The following is a 26,992-nucleotide window of genomic DNA, read 5'->3' as shown; positions in this document are numbered from 1 at the left end:
CTCAGAAATTGCAGCCCAAATAAATGCTTCAGAGTTCCAGTATCAGACACATCTCGACATCAACTGTTCAGAGGAGACTGTGTGAATCAGGCCTTCATGGATGAATTGCTACAAAGAAACCACATCTAAAGGACACCAATAAGAAGAAGAGACTTGCTTGGGCCAAGAAACACGAGCAATGGACATTACACCGGTGTAAATCTGTCCTTTGGTCTGAACAGTCCAAATTTGAGCTTTTGGTTCCAACCGCCGTGTCTTTGTGAGACGCAGAGTAGGTGAACGAATAATCTCGACATGTGTGTTTCCCACCGTGAAGCATGGAGGAGGTGGTGATATGGTGTGAGGGTGCTTTGATGGTTACACTGTGAGTGATTTATTTAGAATTCAAGGAACACTTAACCAGCATGGCTACCACAGCATTCTGCAGCGATACGCCATCCCATCTGGTTTGCGCCATCCCATCTTAGTGAGACGATCACTTGTTTTTCAACAGGACAATGACCTAACACACCTCCAGGCTGTGTAAGGGATATTTGACCAAGAAGGAGAGTGATGGAGTGCTTCATCAGATGACCTGGCCTCCAATCACCCGACCTCAACCCAATTGAGATGGTTTGGGATGAAGTGGACCGCAGAGTGAAGGAAAAGCAGCCAACAAGTGCTCAGCATATGTGGGAACTTCTTCAAGACTATTGGCAAAGCATTCAAGGTGAAGCTGATTGAGAGAATGCCAAGAGTGTGCAAAGCTGTCATCGAGGCAAAAAGGTGGCTACTTTGAAGAATCTCAAATATAAAATAAATTTGGATTTGATTAACACTTTTTTGTTTACTACATGATTCCATGTGTGTAATTTCATTGTTTTTATGTCTTCACTATTATTCTACAATTTAGAAAATAGTACAAAAATAAAGAAAAAACCTTGAATGGAGTAGGTGTGTCCAAACTTTTGACTGGTACTGTATTATACTAGAACATGCAACTTATGTTTACAGCTGTGTTGGTAATGCATTGTTCTGTTCATAACAAGAACAGTTCTAACTCATTCCTTAGCTTAGACAAACAGAAAGCAACTTATTCCTCTCTAATTTAAATCATAGATTGGCAGAGGCCAAGCCAAACCAAACTTCAGTTGCATTTATTAAATGTTTACGCATTGCTGATGAAGATGCTAAAAAATGCTTATAAATATGCCGTGTACTGCCTTTAGAAGAGTGTTGTTGAATTATTATTAGTTTGGACAAAACTGTGATGTTTCTATCAGAATGGTGCTCATATGGTGCTTATATAGTGCTCATTAGAGTCTTAGTGAAAAATGGCAGCTGGTGGGACTAACATGGTGCTTCATATCCTCCCACCTGGGTTACTCTGTTTACAAACACTTGTCTTTTTAAAAGTCTTATATGAAGTCGTACTCAGTTGTACAAAACTATGTATCCTCTGTGAGTTGTCTGTATCACTTACGTCAAAAAAAATATTTGTGTGTTAGCCTTTTTCTACATCTAGAACCTGACGTGACTTGTATGATGTGGTGCTTCAAAATGCTTTTTTTCTCTGTTGGCATAACACATTATAAAAAGGGTACAAAATCATTTTGTAATTGTTCGCCATTAAAAGAATGTCATACATGTATGCATGGTCTTCTGTTTTCCTAGAAATGTGAAAGTCACGCTAGCTTGGGGCATATTTTCCTGTCAGGCATTCTGGTTGTAGCTTGTCTGTGGTTCAAACTGATTGGATAATATTTAGACATGAATGCCGCTGCTGGGTATTGCTCTTCCTGTGAGACGTGTCTGTGGGGACATTCATTGTGCTACCTCCTGTACATTAGTGCTAAGTTTGCAAGTCAACAGTATGCATCACATAACTGCTCTACCCCCACATACATTCTACAAAACCCTCATCCTCCTATCTAATCTTTGGCTGCCCTGTGGATGACTGATGAAAGTGAGTTTTTTTTTTACAAAACCCCTGACTGTCCAAAAAGACCCCAATCACACAGGAACAAAGGTTGACTGACAGGAATCAACCCTCTAGATTAGAAGTTGTGTTAAAGGGTACACTGCAGTAAGAGGTCTACTCAAGTAATGTGTTCTTGTGATGGGTATGCATCTCTTTCTGAGTAAAATACCAAACACACTTTACCTGCAATTAAACTTGCTTAACTCTCCAAAATGTTCTGGTTATGAACAGAACAATGCATTACCAACACAGCTGTAAACATATGGTGCATGTTCATGTATTATACATGAATAGGCCTAGAATTAATATTGAAGACTGCCTAAAGGGGTGGTTGTGGTTTTGGTGGATTGAAATGCCAGAACAAAAACATCTATAGCCAGTGGCTGTTGGTCTATTGGAGGTAATAGTTCAATAATATAAATTCAGTCAGAGCTGAAATGTTTCCAAAATGGTTAATGATTCAGAGGCTCTTTTTTTTCTCTTCTTTTCCCCCTCTGCCTGGCAGAGGCAGCAGCAGAGGTGGGGGCCTTAGGTGTCTGTGCTGGACTTTAACAGGTGACTGACTGTAAAGCAGTGTGTCTGTGCCTGTAGGTGGCTATACTGACTCAGAGGTATAGTTTGTATATTGTCTGTTGTCTGGTAAACAGACAACACATAGCAGGGTGTGTTGAAGGGGATGTGGAGGTGGGGTACATCAGTGGTATATGATTGTATAGGTGGAAAGTTAATAGCAAAAGCTGAAATTGGTAACACAAACGATAGATTTTGATGATTGATTTAGCTTTTTCAGAGTTGCCCAATTGATTAGTGTGATTCTTCATCCTAATTTTTTTGAATAAAGTTCTATAAAATAAATAGTCCTTTGTGAATCTGTTGGTAAATTCAAAGATGGTTCAGTATGAAGATATGTAGAAACTGCTTTGCGATATCACTGCAACCTTGGCTAACTCATGCCTAGAAACACATCTTCAGGTCTAATGGTCTAATCTCGTGCCGAACTTCACATGTGCAGGCCATCTAATCAAAGGCATCCCTTTGATGTAAAGTTGTTTTTGATGATAATGTCAACGTATCAGTTTGTCACGTTCACGCAGTTGGAATAATAACATGTTCAGCTACTTAAGACTGGGTCAAATCTAGGTTGTGCCTTTAAATTTTGAGAAAATGAACAACTAAGGAAGAATTTTTTATTTCTCTCATTGACTTCTCAAACCCCGAACTCTGGTCTACCGAGTCTCCTTCGCAAGCATTCCTGGAAGTTTCGCAATGTTGGGCCTCTGAGTTTAGAACCTCTGTGGTAAACCATAAAATTATATTTCTATGGGTAAAACCAGAGATATTAGGAGTATCTCTGGGAAAAAAAGGGTGTTTTGACTAAACCACCAGTCATCATTAATTGCACATATCCTATGAGTTCACATAGCTACTCGAACCACATAGCATGTATTTTTATCACAGAGAATCACATTGAAATAAAGTGCAAACATTTTGGGGCCAACCACTTATGTAAACAGAGAGGAAGCGGTGAATCGAGAGGTATTACTGGGCCAAAAATCTATTGTCTCCAGCAGGTGGCGTTTTTTTCAAAGTGTCAAATTTGGTCAACACTCGCTTGGGTCCGCATGCGCCATGCTGATTTTGTCCACCCACACCAGACGCAATCAGGGAACACAGGTTGAAATATCAAAACGAACACTGAACCAACTATATTAATTTGGGGACAGACTGAAAAGCAATAAACATTTCTAGCAATTTAGCTAGCTAGCTTGCTGTTGCTAGCTAATTTGTCCTGGGATATAAACACTGGGTTGCTATTTTACCTGAAATGCACAAGATCCTCTAATCCAATAAGTAATTCACAGATAAAAGGGTAAACTGAGTTAGTTTCTCGTAATCGCTCCTCCTTCAGGCTTCTTCTTCTTCGGACTTGATATGGAGGTTGGCAAATAACTTTAAGGTGCATTACCACTACCAACTGGACTGTGGACCTTAGTTCATCTTTCAATCACCCACATGGGTATATGCTCCTAAAATCCAATGAGGTGATGGGAGAGGTGGGACTTGCAGCGCATCAAGCGTCACAAATAGAACCAAGTTCGACTTTAGCGCCTGGCTATGCAAACGCACACTGACATGTGTGAGCAGTGTGGGTGCAAAAACAAATGTATACATAAATGTTATTTCATCATTGAACCCACACTGCTCACGACGCTTGACACGTTGCAAGTTCCGCCGCTCCCATCTCCTCATTGGTTTTTAGGAGCATATACCCACATGGGTGATTGAGACAAACTGACGTCCACACTCCAGTCCAGTTGGTAGTGCACCTTAAAGTTGATGCCAACCACCATATAAAGTCCAAAGAAGAAGAATGTTTCATGGTTTTTGACCTGTCACCAAATAAATATAGTTGGTTCAGAGTTTGTTTTGATATTTCAACCTGCGTGTCCTGATCGCGTCTGGTGTGGGTGGACAAAATCAACATGCGCGCGATGGCGTGTGCGGTCTGATCACCATGTTAGGTTGTGACGAGTGCTATAACATTTTCCTTCTTTAGAAGTAGCTAAGCAGGCTAGCGTTAGTTAGCAAATTAATTTGCTAGCTATCATACATTAGGCGTATATTAATAATTATATAGTTCATATAAGTAGACATACAATCATGATTGACTGTAGCACATATAAAGCAACGACAAGCTACCGGTGGCTGAAAACGGATAAACGAGTGACGAATTTCCGGGCAAGGGCAGTCCATTTAAAAATCATTCCTTTCTCCCTAGTCTCTTTTTATATATATTTTTTTTAAACAATAAATCAATACATAAAGCACATGAGGGAACATAAGCATACATAGATTACAAACAATGGACAATCGAGCTAGGGGGTACAATATCACATTACAATTACACAAGGACCTTAAGGGACATACTGCACATATACTTACAATTCTAACAGCTTTTTTGTTAGTAGAGCATTTAACCGTCTTAAAATACAATTCAATTTATTTTTGTAGGGTACAAATATGTGGTTTTCTGTTTGTAAATTTACATTTGTGTATATGAAATTTGGCCAAAAGAATAATGAAATGAATTACATACAAATGTTTACATACAGCTTATTTCTATTGTATGTAAAGAATCCAAACAGTACATCTCTCCACAATAGTGTAAAATCTTCATAAATGTGTTCAATTATAAACCTACTGATGTCTTGCCACAGTTTTCTTACATGCATACAATGCCAAAAAAGATGCACAGCTGTTCCTGGGTGGTCATTACAAAAGGAGCAATTTTAGTTGATGTTTTCCTTAAACGTCTTCATATAGTGGTTGGCAGGATAATATTTATGAATAATTTTAAAGGAAACTTCCTTCATTTTGTTAACAAGTAGGTATGTGTGTGGCAACATCCAAACTTTTTTCCAACAGATATTATCAATAAATCCATTCCAATAAGGCATGACATAAGATATAGATATGGATAGTCTGATGTAAATGAGCCAGTCCTGTTGGTGGCGACAATGCACGTTACCGGAACATTATGAAGACGACGGCCAACGACATTTCCTGTGCGTACCGGAAATGTGTTTCGTTCTGTTATTGTTAGCATGAATGTAACTAGCTAGCTAATTTCGAATATAACAGAAACATATAGCAATTGTGTTGATTTATTCGAAGTTCAACGTACCTGAATAGACTCTAGTTGGCTGATAAACCAGCCTGAGACGAGGTAAGTAGAGGAATAAGCGAAGAGGCTGCTTCATTAGATAACCATGATGTGAAATGTTCCTAGCTTTGAAGACCATTAACGTTACTGCTGTATCGACATCAAACTAGCTAGCAATAGCATACATAGCACAACTTGCCGAAATATCTATTCCCAGGAAGCCCCGATTCAAACTCACATTCATCAGCTCAAGTTTCATTTGAACCAGAATCTGGCCTTACAGGACGGAGACGTTGATATGGCGAATCTCCTTTCAGCCCCAAGAAGCAGCCATTCACCAGCTTTTCAAGCTTAATAATGTCAAAATACATTCGTTACTCACCAAATATAGATTTTTAATGAGCAACTATCGTAATGTACTGCCTTCACGGCCGGTATGTACTTCGGCCGGTATGTAAAAATGGCTATTCGGCACCTCTACCTGTTGTAGACTTCCGACCTATTCATGGAAGCAGGGTTTGTGATAACCGGGATCTTTTTTTGGATGTACAATACGTCAGTAAATGTCGATATTTGCTAGTCGAATCTCCATATTTGTTGAGTACATGCTTCCCATTTACCGCCCATCTCTGACTAATACCTTACTCTCTCGTCTCAGATTGCCACCTGAGATACGTTGTCTGATTGACATCTGCCGAATGTAGCAACATTATTTTATTCAACGTTTATTCGAAACCGCTGGACTGTGAACAACATCATGGAAAAAGGTATGCAAGTCTCTTGGTTGTCTGCTTTTTGTTGCAAGTTGTTGCCATTTATGTTGTCATCATAATCCATAGTGCCTACCATTGAGATTTGTCTCTGTGGGGATAGATATGCAGGCAGGTGCTGCAGCTGCATCTGTGGTTGGGGCACCGATGGGAGCAGCTGGGACACAGAGTCGTTCAGAGGACGAGGAGTCGACAGGGATGAAAGATATCAAAAGAACAGCAACACAGGCATTTGTTGGGGGTGGTGGTGTTGTGCCCAATCGCAGGAGCTCTTCAAGGTTTGAACGTTACCCATTTGTCTCTGCAGGCACTTTTTTAGCTTCAATCTTTCCATCAGTTTTAACCTGAAATATGAACATCTAACAACTTGTACAGTTCAGTGATTAAAAATAACTGCCTACACTTCTGACCATTGGACAGCATTCATTCTGCATCACCTACCCTCTGAATTTGAAGTAGGCCTGCCTGAAAGGAAGCTCAGGGGTTCTCACTGTTGCAGCTTTGATTGCTATATGATATCTTACCTGTTCCTCTCCTCCTAGGTCAATTAAAAGGAAGAAATTTGATGATGAACTGGTGGAGAGCAGCCTGGCCAAGTCATCCAGCCGGGTCAAGGGCCCACCTGTCATCGAGCCAATCCGCTGCTCTGGGAGCGAACCCTCATCCAATGAGAAGAAGAAGGTATGAAGGTGGAATTGAATCCAAAGAGAGGGTGGTGTTTTTATGGGTAGCTCATATTGAGAAAGTTAGAGAGGGAGATACCGGTAGTTGTTGAATTACTCTTGATTAAATGGCTAGACCATTAGCAGGTTAGCATTTTTCAGAACTTACCAAAAAATTATATACCATATAAACAGCACAATACTCTGCTGGTTGCAATTTCTCATGGGTCTTGTTCTGGAGGCAGCTCTGCAGAGTGGTCACTAGCTGGTACAGCCACAGTCGTAAAATATGATTTTAAACCTTAACCCTAACCGTACTGCTATCCCTAATGCCTAAACTTACATTTAGACCAAAAAGCTAAGTTTTATTTTTATTTTCATGAGTTTTTACAATATAGCCAATTTTGACTTTGCAGCTGGACTGTCTAAGGAAAATTCGCTGAGTTCTGCCTTCAGGACAAGACTCATGACAAACTGCAACCTGCAGACTATTGTGCTGTTTATATGGTCAGTTCCTTATTTGTCTCTAGACTCTTAACTACTAAGGGTGTCTGACCATTGATGAAATCCCTACTAAAGTAAATGCTGAAAAAGGCAAAGGAGATGCCTCATTGGTTCCCCATTTCAATGATCCCCTATGTCAGATGTCCAAGTCCAGCACGGCCCTCACGCCGCCCCTCACTATGGTGATCACCCCCCCGCCCATCGCCAAGAGGGTGAAGAAGAGCAAGCAGCCCCTCCAGATCACTAAAGACCTGGGCCGCTGGAAACCCACTGATGACCTGCTGCTCATCAACGCTGTGCTACAGGTAATAGGCCTAAAGACAGTAGAGAGAGGCTATTGATATATAACTGAAGCATCAGTGCTATAAACCATTGGAATTTGGCAGCGTAATATACTATGTAAACATTGACCTTGATTAATGGAAAATATGAATTTTCAATGTGTTTATGATGTATCCATATAATCTTTCTATGGATGTATGATGTGGTAATGCACAACTGCCTGTCTGTATTGTGTGTGTGCTCTGTTAGACGACAGATCTGACCTCTGTTCATCTGGGAGTGAAATTCAGCTGTCGTTTCACCCTGAGGGAGATCCAGGAGCGCTGGTACTCTCTGCTCTATGACCCCGTTATCTCTAAGTAAGAGCTCCACCACAACCCACACACCCCTGGCCATCTCCTACTATCCACTTCCTCCTATCCTTTTCCTTCCTCTCTTTGTCTTTCTCGTTCCGTCCAGCACATTTGACCACCACTGTCAAATTTGTTGTTCCCCCTTATTAATTAACCTCAATACTGTTATTGTAATAGACAACCAAATATTGTTGATTTGACTGGTCAAGTAAAGGCAAATAAAATCTCTCTAATGTGTGACAATGTTCTACCCCTGTCTCTGTGTAATAGGTTGGCATGGCAGGCGATGAGGCAGCTTCATCCGGAGGCCATTGCTGCAATCCAGAGCAAAGCTCTCTTGGTCAGGCTGAGGAGGCTCTACTGGCCAAGATTGCATCAGTGAGTGAGGCTGAGTGGTTTCAATGGTGTTTGAAATATGAAGTCACATCAGGTGAAGATGGCTCAGTTCTTGCTCTCGAAATATGGAGTCAGTCACAAAGCAATGCCCAAATATAGAGTTATTGAGCTCTCTATTGCATCTCAACCTTTTTAATCATACACACAGTTCAGAGATGGTTGAATAAACATCAAAAACCAGAACCATATACAGTCCACACGGTATGTATTTGGACAGTGAAGCAAACATTTTTAAGTTGGTTTTATACTCCAGCATTTTTCATATTAGGCAATATTTTTTTATTTTTTTATTTAAAAAATATATATTAAAAGAATTCTGGATATTTTCATACATATGCCATGTTTGAAGAATTCATAAGTATTTGTACAAATTCACTTCTAGTGTATTAAAGAAGTCAAAAGTTTAGTATTTGGTTCCATATTCCTTGAACACAATGACTACACCACAATGACTATGTTTTACCCAAGAGGAACTGAATAATGTCGTGTCAACTTGGAGTCACTTTTAAGTAAGAATAGATATTTCTGAACACGTTTATTACTCCAGTCATCATTCACCATTACGTTATTATTGGGCAAAACATAGCCAAAACAAACTGCAAATGCATCGAACGAGTCCCAAGCTTGACTTAGTCATTGCGTGCTAGGAGTATGGGACCAAATACTAAACATTTGACTACTTTAATACACATTAAGTGAATTTGTCCAAATACATATGACATCTTCAAATGGAGAAGGGATGCATAAAGTGCTTTCATTTCTAAACGGTAAAACAGATACACCCTCAAATAAAATGTGACATTCTGTACTGTCGTCTTGTATGACATACATCATTTCATATCCACTATGCTGGAGTATACAGTGAGTTCCAAAAGTATTGGGCCAGTGACACATTTTCTGTTTTGGCTCTGTACCCCAGTATTTTGAATTTGAAATGATACAATGACTATGGGGTTAAAGTGCAGACTGTCAGCTTTAGTTTGAGGGTATTTTCATCCATATCGGGTGAGCTGTATTTACATAGTCCCCCTATTTTAAGGAACTAAAAGTATTGGGACAAGTTCACTTATGCGCATTTTTTTCTCACCCTTATTTAACCAGGTAGGCTAGTTGAGAGTTCTCAAGTTCTCATTTACAACTGCGACCTGGCCAAGATAAATCAAATCAGTTCGACACATACAACAACACAGAGTTACACATGGAATAAACAAACATACAGTTAATAATACAGTAGAAAAAAAGTATATATGCTGTGTGTGCAAATGAGGTAAGATAAGGGAGGTAAGGCAATACAATAAGGCCATAGTGGCGAGGTAATTACGATATAGCAATTAAACACTGGAGTGATAGATGTGCAAAAGATGAATGTGCAAGTAGAGATGCTGGGGTGCAAAGGAGAAAAATAAATAAATACAGTATGGGGATGAGGTAGTTAAATGGGCTATTTACAGATGGGCTATGTACAGGTGCAATGATCTGTGAGCTGCTCTGACAGCTGGTGCTTGAAGTTAGTGAGCTTCAGCGATTTTTGCAGTTCCAGTCATTAGCAGCAGAGAACTGGAAGGAAAGGTGGCCAAAAGTGGAATTAGCTTTAGGGATGACCAGTGAAATATACCTGCTGGAGTGCGTGCTACGGGTGGGTGCATTAAAGTAGTCAAAAGTTTAGTATTTGGTCCCATATTCTTAGCACGTAAGTCCTGAATGAATCGTGAATAATAATGAGTGAGAAAGTTACAGCTGCACAAATATCATACCCCAAGACATGCTAGCCTCTCACCAATACAATAACAGGGAGGTTGGTATTTTTGGGGGAAGTTTGGTATTTGTGCATATAACTTTTTCACCCATCATCCACGATTCATTCAGTACTATCCGTAGTCATTTTAGCATCCACATTAATGTAGAAGTGTTTAGAAACATGTTATATTCTTATTTACAACAACAAAAAGTGACTCAAATGACAATACATTATTTACAGTTAATTTATATTGGGCACAAAATAATCTGAAACACAATCAAAACAAACAGGAAATATATCAAACGTGTTTGTAGAATCATAAGCTTGATGTAATCATTGCTTGCTAGGAATATGGGGCCGAATACTCAACTTTCGATTACTTTAATACACGAGTGAATTTGTCCCAATGCTTTTAGTCCCCTAAAATGGGGGGGGGCTATGTACAAAAAGTGCTGTAATTTCTAAGCGGTTCACCCGATATGGATGGAAATACCCTCATTAAAGCTGACAGTCTGCACTTTAACCTCATAGTCAATATATACTTTCAAATCCAAAATGCTGGAGTACTGAGGCACTACAACAAAAAATGTAACTATCCCAATACTATGGGAGCCCATTGGTGAAATAATTTTCTTGCTGCATATGTTTACATGGGATTGATGGCACTATATGCGTGTCAGTTTGAAGAAGTGAGTGCGGGTTTGTTTAAATATGTTTGTTTTCTGATGAACAGAGCAGTCAGCCCAAGCTGGAGGTGTTCCAGGAGCTGCTGAGTAAGCACCCCAGTGTGTTCTACCCCTCCCGCACACCCAAGAGCCTGCTGGTGCACTGGCAGCTGCTCAAACAGTACTACCTGCTGGAGGACCAGAGTGGTGAGAAACTCAAACGGGCTAATTGGTTCGTTACATATGCTTTGTACCAAATGCCACCCTATTCCCATAGCCTCTGGTCAAAAGTAGTGCACTAATACAGACTGGAATATGTTCCTGGATTCTTCTGATGGAATTGAGGTGTCACCACATCAGTCACTGGCTTCATCAATAAGTGCATCGATGACGTTGTCCCCACAGTGACCATACATACATACCCCAACCAGAAGCCACGGATTACAGGCAACATCCGTACTGAGCTAAAGGGTAGAGCTGCCACTTTTAAGGAGCGGGACTCTAACCCGGAAGCCAGTAAGAACTCCCGCTATGCCCTCCGACGAACCATCAAACAGGCAAAGCATCAATACATGACTAAAATCAACTCGTACTACACCGGCTCCGACCCTCGTCGGATGTGGCAGGGCTTGCAAACTATTACAGACTACAAAGGGAAGCACAGCCACGCGCTGCCCAGTGACACAAACCTATCAGACGAGCTAAATTACTTCTATGTTCGCTTTGAGACAAGTAACACTGAAACATGCATGAGCGCACCAGCCGTTCCAGGCGATTGTGTGATCACGCTTTCCTTAGCCAATGTGTGTAAGACCTTTAAACAGATCAACATTCACAAGGCAGCAGGGCCAGATGGATTACCAGGACGTGTACTCCAAGCATGCGCTGACCAACTGGCAAGTGTCTTCACTGACATTTTCAACCTGTCCCTGACTGAGTCTGTAAAACCAACCTGTTTCAAGCAGAACATCATAGTCCCTGTGCCCAATAACATTAAGGTAACCTGCCTAAATGACTACTGACCCGTCGCACTCGCGTCTGTAGCCATGAAGTGCTTTGAAAGGCTGGTCATGGCTCACATCAACACCATTACCCAGAACCTCTAGACCCACTCCAATTTGCATACCGCCCCAACAGGTCCACATATGATGCAATCTCTATTGCACTCCACACTGCTCTTTCCCACCTGGACAAAAGGAACACCTATTTGAGAATGCTATTCATTGACTACAGCTCAGGATCCAACACCATAGTGCCCTCAAAGCTCATCACTAAGCTAAGGACCCTGGGACTTAACACCTCCCTCTGTGACTGGATCCTGGACTTCCTGATGAGCTGTCCACCAGTGATAAGGGTAGGGAACAACACATCCGCCACGCTGATCCTCAACATGGGGGCCCCTCATGGGTGCGTGCTCAGTCCTCTCTTGTACTCCCTGTTCACTCATGACTGCTTTGCAAGGCATGACTCCAACACCATCAATTTTGCAGACGACACAGCAGTGGTAGGCCTGATCACTGATAACGATGAGACAGCCTATAGGGAGGAGGTCAGAGACCTGGTCGTGTGGTGCCAGGACAACAACCTCTCCTGCAACGTGATGAAGACAAATGAGATGATTGTGGACTACAGGAAAAGGAGGACCGAGCACTCCCCCATTCTAATCGACGGGCTGTAGTGGAACAGGTTGAGAGCTTCAAGTTCCTTGGTGTCTACATCACCAACAAACTGTCATGGTCCAAACACACTAAGACAGTCGTGAAGAGGGCTCGACAAAACCTATTCCCCCCTCGGGAGACTGAGAAGATTTGGCATGGCTCCTCAGATCCTCAAAAGGTTTTACAGCTGCACAACGAGAGCATTCTGACTGGTTGCATCACTGCCTGGTATCACAATTGCTCGTCAAGGCACTACAGAGGGTAGTGCGAACGGCCCAGTACATCACTGGGGCCAAGCTTCCTGCCATCCAGGAACTCCATATCAGGCGGTGTCAGAGGAAGGCCCTAAAAAGACTCCAGCCATCCGAGTCATAGACTGTTCTCTCTGCTACGGCACGCGGTACCGGAGCACCCAGTCTCGGTCCAAAAGGTTTCTTAACAGATTCTACCCCCAAGACATAAGACCTTTGAACAGCTAATCAAGGGCTACCCAGACCCCTCTTTTACACTGCTGCTACTTTCTGTTAATATTCTATGCATAGTCACTTTAACTCTATCTACATGTACATATTACCTCAATTACCTCAACTAACCGGTGACCCCGCACATTGACTCTACCAGAACCCCCTGTATATAGCTTTGATTGTTCTTTTACTGCTGCTGTTTTAATTAATTGTTTTTCTATTTTTTACTTAACCAACAACGCTTAAAAAATTAATAAAAAGTTAAGGGCTGTATATGAAGCCTTATTGTATGGTTTGATTCTCTTTTTCAGTCCAACCTTTCCCTAAAGGTGACCAAGTCCTCAACTTCTCTGATGCTGAGCAGCTGGTGGATGATGCTAAGCTAAAGTAAGAGAAGCGGTCAACATTCTGACCACAATTCATTTCCAGTTTCCCTGAGTTAAAATTTAGAGCTCCTCTCCTCATCATTCTAATCAGTTTCTCTGTTTTGTTAACCAGGGAGAGCAGAGATGAGGTGCTGGAGCATGGTGAGTTACTCAAACAGACTCCTTTTTATCTGTCAGTAATGTGCAAGGTTCTATCTAAGAAGGTGCTTCATTGATCAAATTCAAAGCACCTGAATGCATGTTCCTTAATGCATGTTGGTTGGCTTAGAAGTCTGGCATCTTCCTCATTCTCTTTCCTGCTGCCCTTCCTCATTCTGTCCCCACTTTCAGAGCTGATGATATCTGACCGCCATCAGAAGAAGGAGATAAGGCAGCTGGAGCAGGAGCTACCACGCTGGCAGGTCCTGGTGGACAGCATCACAGGTGTGTGTGTGTGTGTGTGTGTGTGTGTGTGTGTGTGTGTGTGTGTGTGTGTGTGTGTGTGTGTGTGTGTGTGTGTGTGTGTGTGTGTGTGTGTGTGTGTGTGTGTGTGTGTAAGAAGCCAGTCTTGCAGGGGGTTTATGTTGTGTTCTCAGGTATGAACTCTCCAGACTTTGACAACCAGACGCTGGCAGCTCTGAGAGGCCGAATGGTTCGCTACCTTATGAGGTCACGAGAGGTGAGCAGCTCATTTCAGATTGAATTAACTGAATTTACAGTACATTACCAAATTATATTAGGACCATAGTAAGATGACTGTGGAGCAGGTTCATTATATGGAAATGTATGCTTATGAAATGTGAAAATGTTTTATATATTTTATGACGCTAATCTGACTTCCTCTAGATCACCCTGGGCAGAGCCACCAAGGACAAGCAAATAGATGTGGATCTGTCTCTGGAAGGACCTGCCTGGAAGATCTCCAGGAAACAAGGTGACTCCCTTATCAGCACCATGACATGGACATAATTTAACATTGGCTGTGACTGAAATGGCACCCTATGGTAGTGCACTAAATAGGGAATAGGATGCCATTTTGGATGCAAACCATATCTGTTATCACTGGGTCTGATGCTGAAGAACCTGTATTATCTGGGCTCTAGAGGGCAGTGCTTGCCCTGTCCTCACTTATCCATAGTGAAATTAGACCCTGTTGAAATGACTGTTTTCTGATAAACATCTATCATATAGTAATATTATGGCCCCATATCAGGACTTGATCTAGTTTTTCATTGTGTGTTTGTAACCGTTTGTAACGGTTTGTCTAATGTACAGGGATAATTAAACTGAAGAACAACGGAGACTTCTTCATAGCCAACGAGGGCCGCAGGCCCATCTACATAGACGGCAGACCAGTCCTGTCGGGCAACAAGTGGAAACTCAACAACAACTCTGTAGTGGAGGTTTGTGGAAACTTCTGGAAGACTGAAATGGCAGCATGTATTATACGGTAGCTGGTGCAAGAAGCGTGAGATGAAGAAACGTTTTAAAGGGGACTAATTGTTTTTATAAACAACAAACTACGTAGTTGAGATTGAATTCTGTCTGCCTGTCATGCTTTTTACTTCACAATACCTGATCTATAACAACCACCGCTACTAATACATGAATGTCACAACAAGTCATTTGTTTCTCCAGATTGCAGGTCTTCGTTTTGTGTTTCTGATTAACCAGGAGCTGATCTCACTCATCAAGGCAGAAGCAGCTAAGATGAATCAGCAGTGAGAGATAGAGAAGCCAAGATAGCTGCTTTTAGCAACATTGGTGCATTGGCACACAAGCATTGCTGGGAGTTGGGTTGCAAAAACTGAACAGTCCGCAGGCCAGAAGTTAATAAAATTATATCTCAACTTACTCTGCCGGTGGTCTTGACGGTTGGTCCTTATAGCGAGGGGAATTTGAGACAAAATATCAAAGTATGTGGAAAGTCTGTTAAATTATACCTTTTATATCATTTTTCTCAAGTTCCCCAACCGTCCAGACCACCGGCAGAGTTAGTTGAAATGGAATTTGATTTAACTTCTTGCTCTGTTGCGGAAAGACTGAGACATGTTTGATAGTGTCTTGTTGCTGTATTGTTTGTCCTTCATGTTCTAATACTTCAGTTACCCCTTCCTTGTGTTTTTTTGTAATAATAAAAAATAAAAAAATGTCTTGCTCCCCCTCCCCCCCGCCTGTTCTGTTTTTTAGCAACCCAATTCCCAGCAATGCTAGTGTGTCAGTGCACCAGCATTGTTAAAAGCAGTTAAGGGTAAGACCCATGCCTGTGTCCACTGCCCAGCCAGCTCCTTCATACAGAGCAACGTACCAATGGACACGACCAGGAGCCTAATGGACACCCCCAGGAGCCTAGTAGACGAGGACCACATGAAGGACCACAGATTTGAAGGAAAGTAACCAGGAACCCCTTTAGTCATGGTTATACAGTGGAGTAAGAGCACGACACACACACACTCTGAGAATGATTGTGGTCTTTGGCTACATCACATATCTTTCCGCTGCTGAACATTTTAGGGTGAATCTCATCTCAAAGAACCTAAATGATACTTTCCTTGTAACTACAGGACCGTAACACCAGTTTAGTCTTGTTTTAAAGTTTAAATTGGGATTCATATCAGGAGGTTCCACAGTGCCTTTTAAGACAATGGATTTGTTTTAAAACTGTGTTTCCTTTTAGTTCATACAGGTTTAGGTTGAATTGGTACATGCAAAGATACATTTAGGACCAGGATAGTGAATCAGTCATAAAAAGTGATATTGTGTATGTATGTATTAGTGCTACTTAAGCCAAAGCCATGTAAAAGTCAATGTGACAGTTTGTTTGATTTTTGTATGAACGCTTGGATTAAAATGTGTCATTAGTTGAGCCATTTCCTAAGTGTCATAATAATTGCTTGTGGCTGTTGGATAAGTAATGTTTTTTTTTTTTTTTTTGCAACTCTTCATTCTTACTCTGTAAATGGGTGCTACAGTATTATCTTTGATATGATTCATATCTGAAAGTTGTCAGCAGTCAATGAAAAAAATAACTATTCTACTCCATAATTTGGCCTATAATAAGTGTTGACTTGTGGCATCAACAAAATTTAAGAGTCCCACTAGCTGGAGTAGTGCTTGTCGGATTACATACAGTACATCACAGCAGCGATATTTTCTTGCAACATTGTAAGAAAGTTGGTTATTAATTGCCAGTATCAGAGACACCAACGTTTCGGTTTAATATGCTGCAAAATCAAAGAAGATCAGATATGCAGATTTTCGGCTCTGTCGTAACCGGCCGCGACCGGTTGGCCTAGCGTCGTCCGGGTTAGTGAGGGCTTGGCCGGTAGGGATGTCCTTGTCTCATCGCGCACCAGCGACTCCTGTGGTGGGCCGGGCGCAGTGCGCGCTAACCAAGGTTGCCAGGCGCACAGGCTGGCTTCCGGGTTGGATGCGCGCTGTGTTAAGAAGCAGTGCGGCTTGGTTGGGTTGTGTATCGGAGGACGCATGACTTTCAACCTTCGTCTTTCCCGAGCCCGTACGGGAGTTGTAGCGATGAGACAAGATAGTAACTTCTAAAACAATTGGATACCACGAAATTGGGTGTACAAGGTGTACAATTTTTAAATATATTAAAAAATATATATATATATGCAGATTTTCTGGAAGTGTGAAATATGGTCTATTGAATATACTAATCTGTTAAAATGTTCATAAGGTCTGAGTTGAAACACTCGTCGTTGCAGTTCATATATCGTTTTATGACTTCCATAAACCCTCTTATCTTATCTCCTTAATGTGGAACTTTCTGTTAAACTTCAATCAAACATGTTTTGTGTTAGCCTGGGTGCCAGTCTGTTTCTGCCTTGACAATTTCTTGTGGAATTCTCATGCCAAACTAAAATTGTTTGCCAATGAGGGAGTTTGATTATGTGCACCTGGCTATGGCCCGTGAAGTGAACGGGCAAAATCGGTGAGGGAGGAGTGCCTATCTCAAATCGAACAGTAATCTGTGCAGCTCGGTCATGTTTTCAACAAGGCATCATGATGCATCGTTTAGAAACATACATCATCTCGCCCTTAAAATATGTTTGAATTTTCAAACCAGTTTTCATTGTGAAGGCAGATAAAGCATTTTTATCAAAATCAATCACTTTTGCATGTGAAAACACAGAATCCTACGCATTACTCCATGTGCTTAACTAACGTCACATTTGTTTTGAGCCGATTTCGCCGTCGGCCAGAACGGGTCACCCGGTTCCAAATCGAATTAAATCAACGCTAACCCTGTACAATCGGGCCATTCATCGAATTCCCTGTTATAACAGTAATGGATTAGGCAAAAGCTCAAACCGTTCTGGGACCAGGCTAGTTCTGTGTCTTTTGAGAAAATAATTGGCAGTGTTTTGTATACTTTTATGCCTGTAGGGAAGTGGGCCCCAATTCCTACCCCCATGACATGTTACAAACAAGAATAACATCTAGGCTTTTGTCATTATTTTGCTCATTAGGTTGGTTATTATTGAAACCGAAAGATACCCATTTTACATTTATATGATGATATCTGGTCAAATTTAGATATTTGGATATTCATAAATTGATCAGCATCACAGGATTTGGATTAATAAAATGCATTCAGATTGTTAGGTTTATTTACTGCTTGCTTTGCTTGACCATTTAACCAAGGTATTTCTGGGGGTGAGGTACTTGTGCTGAGGTAGTTGACACTATGTAGCCAATATCTGGAGATGCTGCCAGCCCTGCAGCAGCCTGTGACTAATATTAGCCTGTCACTAAAACCAATGCTATCGCCATCTACTTTCTAAATTAAAAGCTGAAATGTTTTGAGTCAAAGTATTCCACCCCTTTGTTATTGCAAGCCTAAATAAGTTCAGGAGTACATTTGCTTAACATATCACATAAGTTATATGGACTCATTGTGTGAAATAATAGAGGTTGACATTTTTAAATGACTACCCCCTTCCTCTGTTCTCCATACATACAACCTCTCTAAGGTCCCTCGGTCAAGTTTTGAATTTCACAAAGATTCAACTACAAAGACCAGGGAGCTTTTTGAAAGCCTCAAAGAAAAGCAGTGATTAGTAGATGGGTAACAACAACAAATCAGACATTGAACATACAGTGCCTTGCAAAAGTATTCGGCCCCCTTGAACTTTGCGGCCTTTTGCCACATTTCAGGCTTCAAACATAAAGATATAAAACTGTATTTTTTTGTGAAGAATCAACAACAAGTGGGACACAATCATGAAGTGGAACGACATTTATTGGATATTTCAAACTTTTTTTAACAAATCAAAAACTGAAAAATTGGGCGTGCAAAATTATTCAGCCCCCTTAAGTTAATACTTTGTAGCGCCACCTTTTGCTGCGATTACAGCTGTAAGTCGCTTGGGGTATGTCTCTATCAGTTTTGCACATCGAGAGACTGATTTTTTCCCATCCTCCTTGCAAAACAGCTCGAGCTCAGTGAGGTTGGATGGAGAGCATTTGTGAACAGCAGTTTTCAGTTCTTTCCACAAATTCTCGATTGGATTCAGGTCTGGACTTTGACGTGGCCATTCTAACACCTGGATATGTTTATTTTTGAACCATTCCATTGTAGATTTTGCTTTATGTTTTGGATCATTGTCTTGTTGGAAGACAAATCTCCGTCCCAGTCCCAGGTCTTTTGCAGACTCCATCAGGTTTTCTTCCAGAATGGTCCTGTATTTGGCTCCTTCCATCTTACCATCAATTTTAACCATCTTCCCTGTCCCTGCTGAAGAAAAGCAGGCCCAAACCATGATGCTGCCACCACCATGTTTGACAGTGGGGATGGTGTGTTCAGGGTGATGAGCTGTGTTGCTTTTACGCCAAACGTAACGTTTTGCATTGTTGCCAAAAAGTTCAATTTTGGTTTCATCTGACCAGAGCACATTCTTCCACATGTTTGGTGTGTCTCCCAGGTGGCTTGTGGCAAACTTTAAACAACACTTTTTATGGATATCTTTAAGAAATGGCTTTCTTCTTGCCACTCTTCCATAAAGGCCAGATTTGTGCAATATACGACTGATTGTTGTCCTATGGACAGAGTCTCCCACCTCAGCTGTAGATCTCTGCAGTTCATCCAGAGTGATCATGGGCCTCTTGGCTGCATCTCTGATCAGTCTTCTCCTTGTATGAGCTGAAAGTTTAGAGGGACGGCCAGGTCTTGGTAGATTTGCAGTGGTCTGATACTCCTTCCATTTCAATATTATCGCTTGCACAGTGCTCCTTGGGATGTTTAAAGCTTGGGAAATCTTTTTGTATCCAAATCCGGCTTTAAACTTCTTCACAACAGTATCTCGGACCTGCATGGTGTGTTCCTTGTTCTTCATGATGCTCTCTGCGCTTTTAACGGACCTCTGAGACTATCACAGTGCAGGTGCATTTATACAGAGACTTGATTACACACAGGTGGATTGTATTTATCATCATTAGTCATTTAGGTCAACATTGGATCATTCAGAGATCCTCACAGAACTTCTGGAGAGAGTTTTCTGCACTGAAAGTAAAGGGGCTGAATAATTTTGCACGCCCAATTTTTCAGTTTTTGATTTGTTAAAATTTTTTGAATTATCCAATAAATGTCGTTCCACTTCATGATTGTGTACCACTTGTTGTTGATTCTTCACTAAAAAATACAGTTTTATATCTTTGTTTGAAGCCTGAAATGTGGCAAAAGGCCGCAAAGTTCAAGGGGGCTGAATACTTTCGCAAGGCACTGTATCTTTAAGCATGGTCAAATGAGTAATTATGATGTGGATGATGTATTAAACCACACAGACACATCAAAGATGCAGTCGCCCTGAACTGAGCTGCAGGACAGGAAGGAAACTGCTTATGGATGTCAACATGGGGTCATTGGTGAATTTAAAACAGCCACAAAGTTCAATGGCTGTGAGAGGAGAAAATGGAGGATGGATCAACAACATTGTAGTGACTCTACAATGACCTAAGTGAAAAGAATAAAAAATATACAGGAAATGCATATGTATGCAACAAGGCACTAAAGTAAGACTGTAAAGGAATATATTTTTGGCCTGGATACAAAGCCTTATGTTTGGGGCAAATCCAACACAACGCGTCACTAAGTAACTGCCTCCTTACTTTCAAGCATAGTGGTGGCTGCATCATGGTACTGTATGGGTGACATCAACAAAGACGGTAGGTTTTAGGATAAAAAATCAAACGGGAGGGAGCTAAGCACAGGAAAAATCCTAGAGGAAAACCTGCTTCAGTCTGCTTTACACCAGACACTGGGAGGGGAAATCACCTTTCAGCAGGATAATAACCTACCACACAAAGCCAAATCTACACCGGAGTTGCTGCCAAAAAATGTATAAAAAAATACAAAATCTTCCTCTTTCACAGAGTACTTTGTGTAGATTGTTGACAAAAATGACAAATCCATTTTAATCCCAATTTGTAACAATAAAATTTGAGGAAATCAACAGGGGTGTAGACTTTCTATAGCCACTGTATATTATAGGTTACAGTAGGCTACTAAATCAAGAAAAGATTAGTCTCCTCTTCAGCAGTAGGCTGTATCAAAACTAAGTTTTTCTTGCGATTGTATTTTGAAGTCAGTGCCATTGTCAAGTTTATTTTGCCAAGTTGCCAAGTTGCCAAGTTTATTTAGTAGCCAACTATGGACACACACACACACACACACACACACACACACACACACACACACACACACACACACACACACACACACACACACACACACACACACACACACACACACACACACACACACACACACACACACACACACACACACACACACACACACACACACACACACAATTCAGAAAGTATTCAGACCTCTTGACTTTTGCCACATTTAGTTACATTACAGGCTTATTCTAAAATGGATTAAATTGTTGTTATTCCTCAATCTACACACAATACCCCATAATGACAAAGGAAAAAAAAGTACAATTTTTTGCAAATGTATTACAAATATAAAACTGAAATCACCTTAGTATCACAAGTATTCAGACCCTTTACTCAGTACTTTGTTGAAGCACTTTTTGCAGTGATTACAGCCTCAAGTCTTCTTGGGTATGACGCTACAAGCTTGGCACATCTGGGCTCCCGAGTGGCGCAGCATCTCAGTGCTTGAACATCTCACTGTGTTCTTGGGGTCCTTCAATGTGGCTGAATTGTTTTTGTACCCTTCCCCATATCTGTGCCTCGACACAATCCTGTCTCAGAGCTCTATAGACAATTCATTCAACCTCGTGGCTTGATTTTTGCTCTAACATGCACTGTCAACTGTGGAACCTTATATAGACAGGTGTGTGCCTTTCCAAATCCAATCAATTGAATTTACCACAGGTACACTCCAATCAACTTGAAGAAACATCAAGGATGATCAATGGGTCATTGTCCTTTTGAAATACAAATGATAGTCCCACTAAGCGCCAACCAGATGGGATGGTGTATCGCCGCAGAATGCTGTGGCAGCCATGCTGGTTAAGTGTGCCTTGAATTAATAAATCACTGACAGTGTCACCAGAAAATCACCGTCAGACCTCCTCCTCCATGCTTCACAGTGGGAACTACACATGCGGAGACCATCCGTTCACCTACTCTGCGTCTCACAAAGACACAGTGGTTGGAACCAAAAATCTCAAATTCAGATCAAAGGACCGATTTACACCAGTCTAATGTTCATTGCTCATGTTTCTTGGCACAAGCAAGTCTCTTCTTATTATTGGTGTCCTTTAGAAGGGGTTTCTTTGCAGTGATTCGACCATGAAGGCCTGACTCACGCTGTCTCATCTGAACAGTTGAGGTTGAGATGTCTGCTACTGGAACTGTGTGAAGCATTTATTTGGGATGCAATTTCTAAGGCTGGTAACTCTAATGAACATATCATCTGCAGCAGAACTAACTCTCGGTCTTCCTGTGGCGATCCTCATGAGAGCCAGTTTCATCATAGGGCTTGATAGTTTTTGAGACTGCACTTGAAGAAACTTTCAAAGTCCTTGACATGTTCAGGATTGACTGACCTTAGTGTCTTAAAGTAATGATGGGCTGTCATTTGTCTTTACTTATTTGAGCTGTTCTTGCCATAATATGGACCTGGTCTTTTACCAAATAGGGCAACATTCTGTATTCCACCCCTACCTTGTCACAACACAACTGATTGCCACAAATTCATTAAGAAGGACAGAAATTCCACAAATGAACTTTTAACAAGGCCCACCTGTTAATTGAAACGCATTCCAGGTGACTACCTCATGAAGCTGGTTGAGAGAATGCCAAGCTTGTGCAATGCTGTCATCAAGGCAAAGGGTGGCTACTTTTGAAGAATCTCAAATATAAAATATATCTTGATTTGGTTACTACATGATTCCATGGGGTGGCAGGGTAGCCTAGTGGTTAGAGCCTTGGACTAGTAACCGGAAGGTTGCAAGTTCAAACCCCCGAGCTGACAAGGTACACATCTGTCGTCCTGCCCCTGAACAGGCACTGTTACTAGGCCGTCATTGAAAATAAGAATTTGTTATTAACTGACTTGACTAGTTAAATAAAGGTGATTTCTTCACTATTATTCTACAATGTAGAAAATAGTAAAAATAAAGAAAAATCCTGGAATGAGTAGGTTTGTTCAAACTTTTGACTGGTACTATATATATATATATATTTTTTTTACAGGGCACATTTGTAAAAAGAGGTTTCAATATGCCTTCCCTGTTAATATAAAGGTTAAATCAAATCAAATTATTTTTTCTTATGTGGATTGAATATAACAATTAATAAATGTCCCATGATGGGGGTGACTGCCCGTTACTGCTTATCACTTATTAACCATCATTTATCCACATTACTTTAATAAAATATTTCAGTTGTGTGTTTTAGACCAATTTGATGACTTGTTTCATTCCAAGTCATCAACTCATCTCTATAGAACTGCTGCCTTATACTGTCTGACAAAATCACTATTTTAGTAGTTCTTTAAAGTAAATAAGGCATACTTTTATGACAGCTGAATACCAATTACCAATCTTAGATCATGTCTTTTCAGGAAGAGATACCACACGAAGCAATTGCTCTCTATTCCTCTCGATCGCACATTCTTCTGTCTCTTCTCTCCGACATGTCGGTTAATTACTCAGCAATACTTGCCATCGACTATAATGCAATATGCAAATATGCCTGAAGCAAAATATAAAACACACCACACCAAATCATATTACATCAGAATCCCATTCTGAATCACACGGAGTATACCAAATATTAGGTACACCTTAGTAATACTGAATTGCATCCCCCTTTTGCCTTCAGAACAGCCTCAATTTGTCCACACGCAATCTGTCGAAAGCGTTCAACAGGAATATTGGCCCATGTTGACTCCAATGCTTCCCAAAGTTGTGTCAAGTTGGCTGGATGTGGTGGAATATTCTTGATACCCACACACCCAGCATTGTTGCAGTTCTTGACACAAGCCGGAGCGCCTGGCACCTACTACCATATCCCGTTCAAAGACAAAAAAAATTGTCTTGCCCATTCACCCTCTGAATGGCACACATACACAACATACACAATCCATGTCTCAAAATCCTTCTTTAACCCATCTCCTCCCTTTAACCTACACAAATGAAAGTGTATTTAACAAGTGACATCAATAAGGGATCATAGCTTTCATCTGATTCAAAACCAAATGCACTCTGCACATACAGTCTGAGGAGTCTCCGAAGAGCAGGTGTTCTTAATGTTTTGCGCACTCAGTGTATGTCTCTGCACTCCTTTCATTTTTATGGGACAGAGACATCATTCAGAATGGGATTCTGATGTAATATTATTTGGTTTGGAGTGTTTTGGAGCATTTTCTAACATGTGTTAGACACATATTCATAATGCGTTGCAATCAATGGCAAGTGATGACTCAGCAAAATGTGTCTACCAATTTTTTTCTGTAATGAAACAAAATATATAAAAAATAAACCTGTTTTGGGGATCAACTACAATCACAGATAGAGTGAAAGTAAGTCTACAAAGAAAATTGGTGAACTTACTTTTTCCGTTAAAGGTAGGCAGGTAGCCTAGTGGTTGGGCAAGTAACCAAAAGGTTGCTGAATCGAATCCCTGAGCTGACAATGTCAAAATATGTCGTTCTGCCCCTGAACAAGGCAGTTAACCCACTGTTCCCCAGTAGGCCATCATTGTAAGTAAGAATTTGTTCTTAACTGACTTGCTGAGTTTAAAAAAGTTACAATTTTTAAAAAGCTGCCATTTCATCCCTAGGCCTTTTGCTGGTTTGTGTATTATTTTTCTGTCGGAAGTCTACATACACTTAAACTCAGTTTTTCACAATTCCTGACATTTAATCCTAGTAAAAATTCCCTGTCTTAGGTCAGTTACGATCACCACTTTATTTTAAGAATGTGAAATGTCAGAATAAGAGAAGAGAGAATGATTTATTTCAGCTTTTATTGCTTTCATCACATTCCCAGTGAGTCAGAAGTTTACATAAACTCAATTAGTATTGGGTAGCGTTGCCTTTAAATTGTTTAACTTGGGTCAAACATTTTGGATAGCCTTCCACAAGCTTCCCACAATAAGTTGGGTGAATTTTGGCCCATTCCTCCCGACAAAGCTGGTGTAACTGAATCAGGTTTGAAGGCCTCTTTGCTCGCACATGCTTTTCCAGTTCTGCCCACACATTTTCTATAGGAGTGAAGTCAGGGCTTTGTGATGGCCACTCCAATACCTCGACTTTGTTGTCCTTAAGCCATTTTGCCACAACTTTGGAAGTATGCTTGGGGTCATTGTCCATTTGGAAGAGCCATTTGCGACCAAGCTTTAACTTCTGATTGATGTCTTGAGATGTTGCTTCAATATATCCACATAATTGCCCTCCTCATGATGCCATCTATTTTGTGAAGTGCACCAGTTCCTCCTGCAGCAAAGCACCCCCACAACATGATGCTGCCACCCCCGTGCTTCACGGTTGGGATGGTGTTCTTCGGCTTGCAAGTATCCCCCTTTTTCCTCCAAACATAACGATGGTCATTATGGACAAACAGTTCTATTTTTGTTTCATCAGACCAGAGGACATTTCTCCAAAAAGTACGATCTTTGTGCCGATGTGAAGTTGGAAATGAGAGTCTGTCTTTTTTATGGCAGTTTTGGAGCAGTGGATTCATCCTTGCTGAGTGGCCTTTCAGGTTATGTTGATATAGGACTCGTTTTACTGTGGATATAGATACTTTTGTACCTGTTTCCTCCAGCACTTCACAAGGTCCTTTGCTGTTGTTCTGAGATTGATTTGCACTTTTTGCACCAAAGTACGTTCATCTCTAGGAGACAGAACACGTCTCCTTCCTGAGCAGTATAACGGCTACGTGGTCCCATGATGTTTATACTTGCGTACTATTGTTTGTACAGATGAACGTGGTACCTTCAGGCATTTGGAAATTGCTCCCAAGAATGAACCAGACTTGTGGAGGTTTACAATTGTTTTTCTGAGGACTTGGCTGATTTCTTTTGATTTTCCCATGATATCAAGCAAAGAGGCACTGAGTTTGAAGGATGGCCTTGAAATACATCCACAGGTACACCTCCAATTGACTCAATGATGTCAATTAGCCTATCAGAAGCTTCGAAAGCCATGACATAATTTTCTCGAATTTTCCAAGCTGTTTAAGTGCACAGCCAACTTAGTGTATGTAAACTTCTGACCTACTGAAGTTGTGATACAGTGAATTATAAGTGAAATAATCTGACTCTAAACAATTGTTGGAAAAATGACTTGTGTCATGCACAAAGTAGATGTCCTAACAGACTTGCCAAAGCTATAGTTTGTTAACAAGACATTTGTGGAGTGGTTGAAAAACAAGTTGTAATGACTCCAACCTAAGTGTATGTATACTTCCGACTTCATCTGTACTGGTTCATTGACCTTAATGGCATTCACGTCCAGTAAATCCACATGCGGTCACCCTTTGACTGCTCCAATCCTAGTTAAGCCATGTGTCCAACCACACAGGCCTCCTCTCATACTGCCATGACCAGGCAGGCATTTGATGACTAACAACAATATATAGGTCAAGTCTAAGATCTCAAGTAGACCACTGTCTCGCCACCACTGAGATACAAACACACAAGTGACTAATAGTTAGTAAGTTGGTGATATGCACATCCCAAACTTTAACAACAGTGCTTTGCCAAAAACGCAGTACAGATTTGTGGTGCAGCTTGAATTAAACAACAGCATATGCTGCGGGTGAGCTTCCTTTCATTGTGCAAAATGACTAATAGGAAGAAAACAATGCGACAGAATGAATTATGACTTCCTGTATATGTGCGCTAACAGGGATGACCAAAGCACAGTCAGAGGGAGGACGGAGACTGTTGCAAGTTTATATGATGAACGAGAACTTATTAAACCCCACTCCCACACTTACTGGTCAGAGAGTGCAGAAGGAAACCAAAGTCGAACGTCAACAAGTGACGTTTTGTTTGTTTTACAG

General features: G+C 41.0%; 1 protein-coding gene across 1 annotated transcript; it reads left to right on the top strand.

Annotated features, from left to right (window-relative positions):
* Positions 1–5,503: 5,503 nt before the first annotated feature.
* On the top strand, positions 5,504–16,347 carry LOC124003145 (microspherule protein 1-like). The gene is given in 16 exon segments (XM_046311212.1): positions 5,504–5,687; positions 6,283–6,391; positions 6,498–6,672; positions 6,937–7,075; positions 7,701–7,865; positions 8,092–8,201; positions 8,466–8,530; positions 8,533–8,573; positions 11,063–11,201; positions 13,428–13,503; positions 13,615–13,643; positions 13,833–13,925; positions 14,078–14,160; positions 14,328–14,415; positions 14,757–14,884; positions 15,120–16,347. Coding segments are annotated over 15 exon segments (1,428 nt in total). The 5' UTR covers positions 5,504–5,687; positions 6,283–6,381; the 3' UTR covers positions 15,207–16,347.
* The last annotated feature ends 10,645 nt before the right edge of the window (positions 16,348–26,992 follow it).

This window comes from Oncorhynchus gorbuscha, linkage group LG18, assembly GCF_021184085.1.
Source record: "Oncorhynchus gorbuscha isolate QuinsamMale2020 ecotype Even-year linkage group LG18, OgorEven_v1.0, whole genome shotgun sequence".
Lineage (NCBI taxonomy): Eukaryota > Metazoa > Chordata > Actinopteri > Salmoniformes > Salmonidae > Oncorhynchus > Oncorhynchus gorbuscha.
This window is presented reverse-complemented; position numbering and strand designations above follow the sequence as displayed.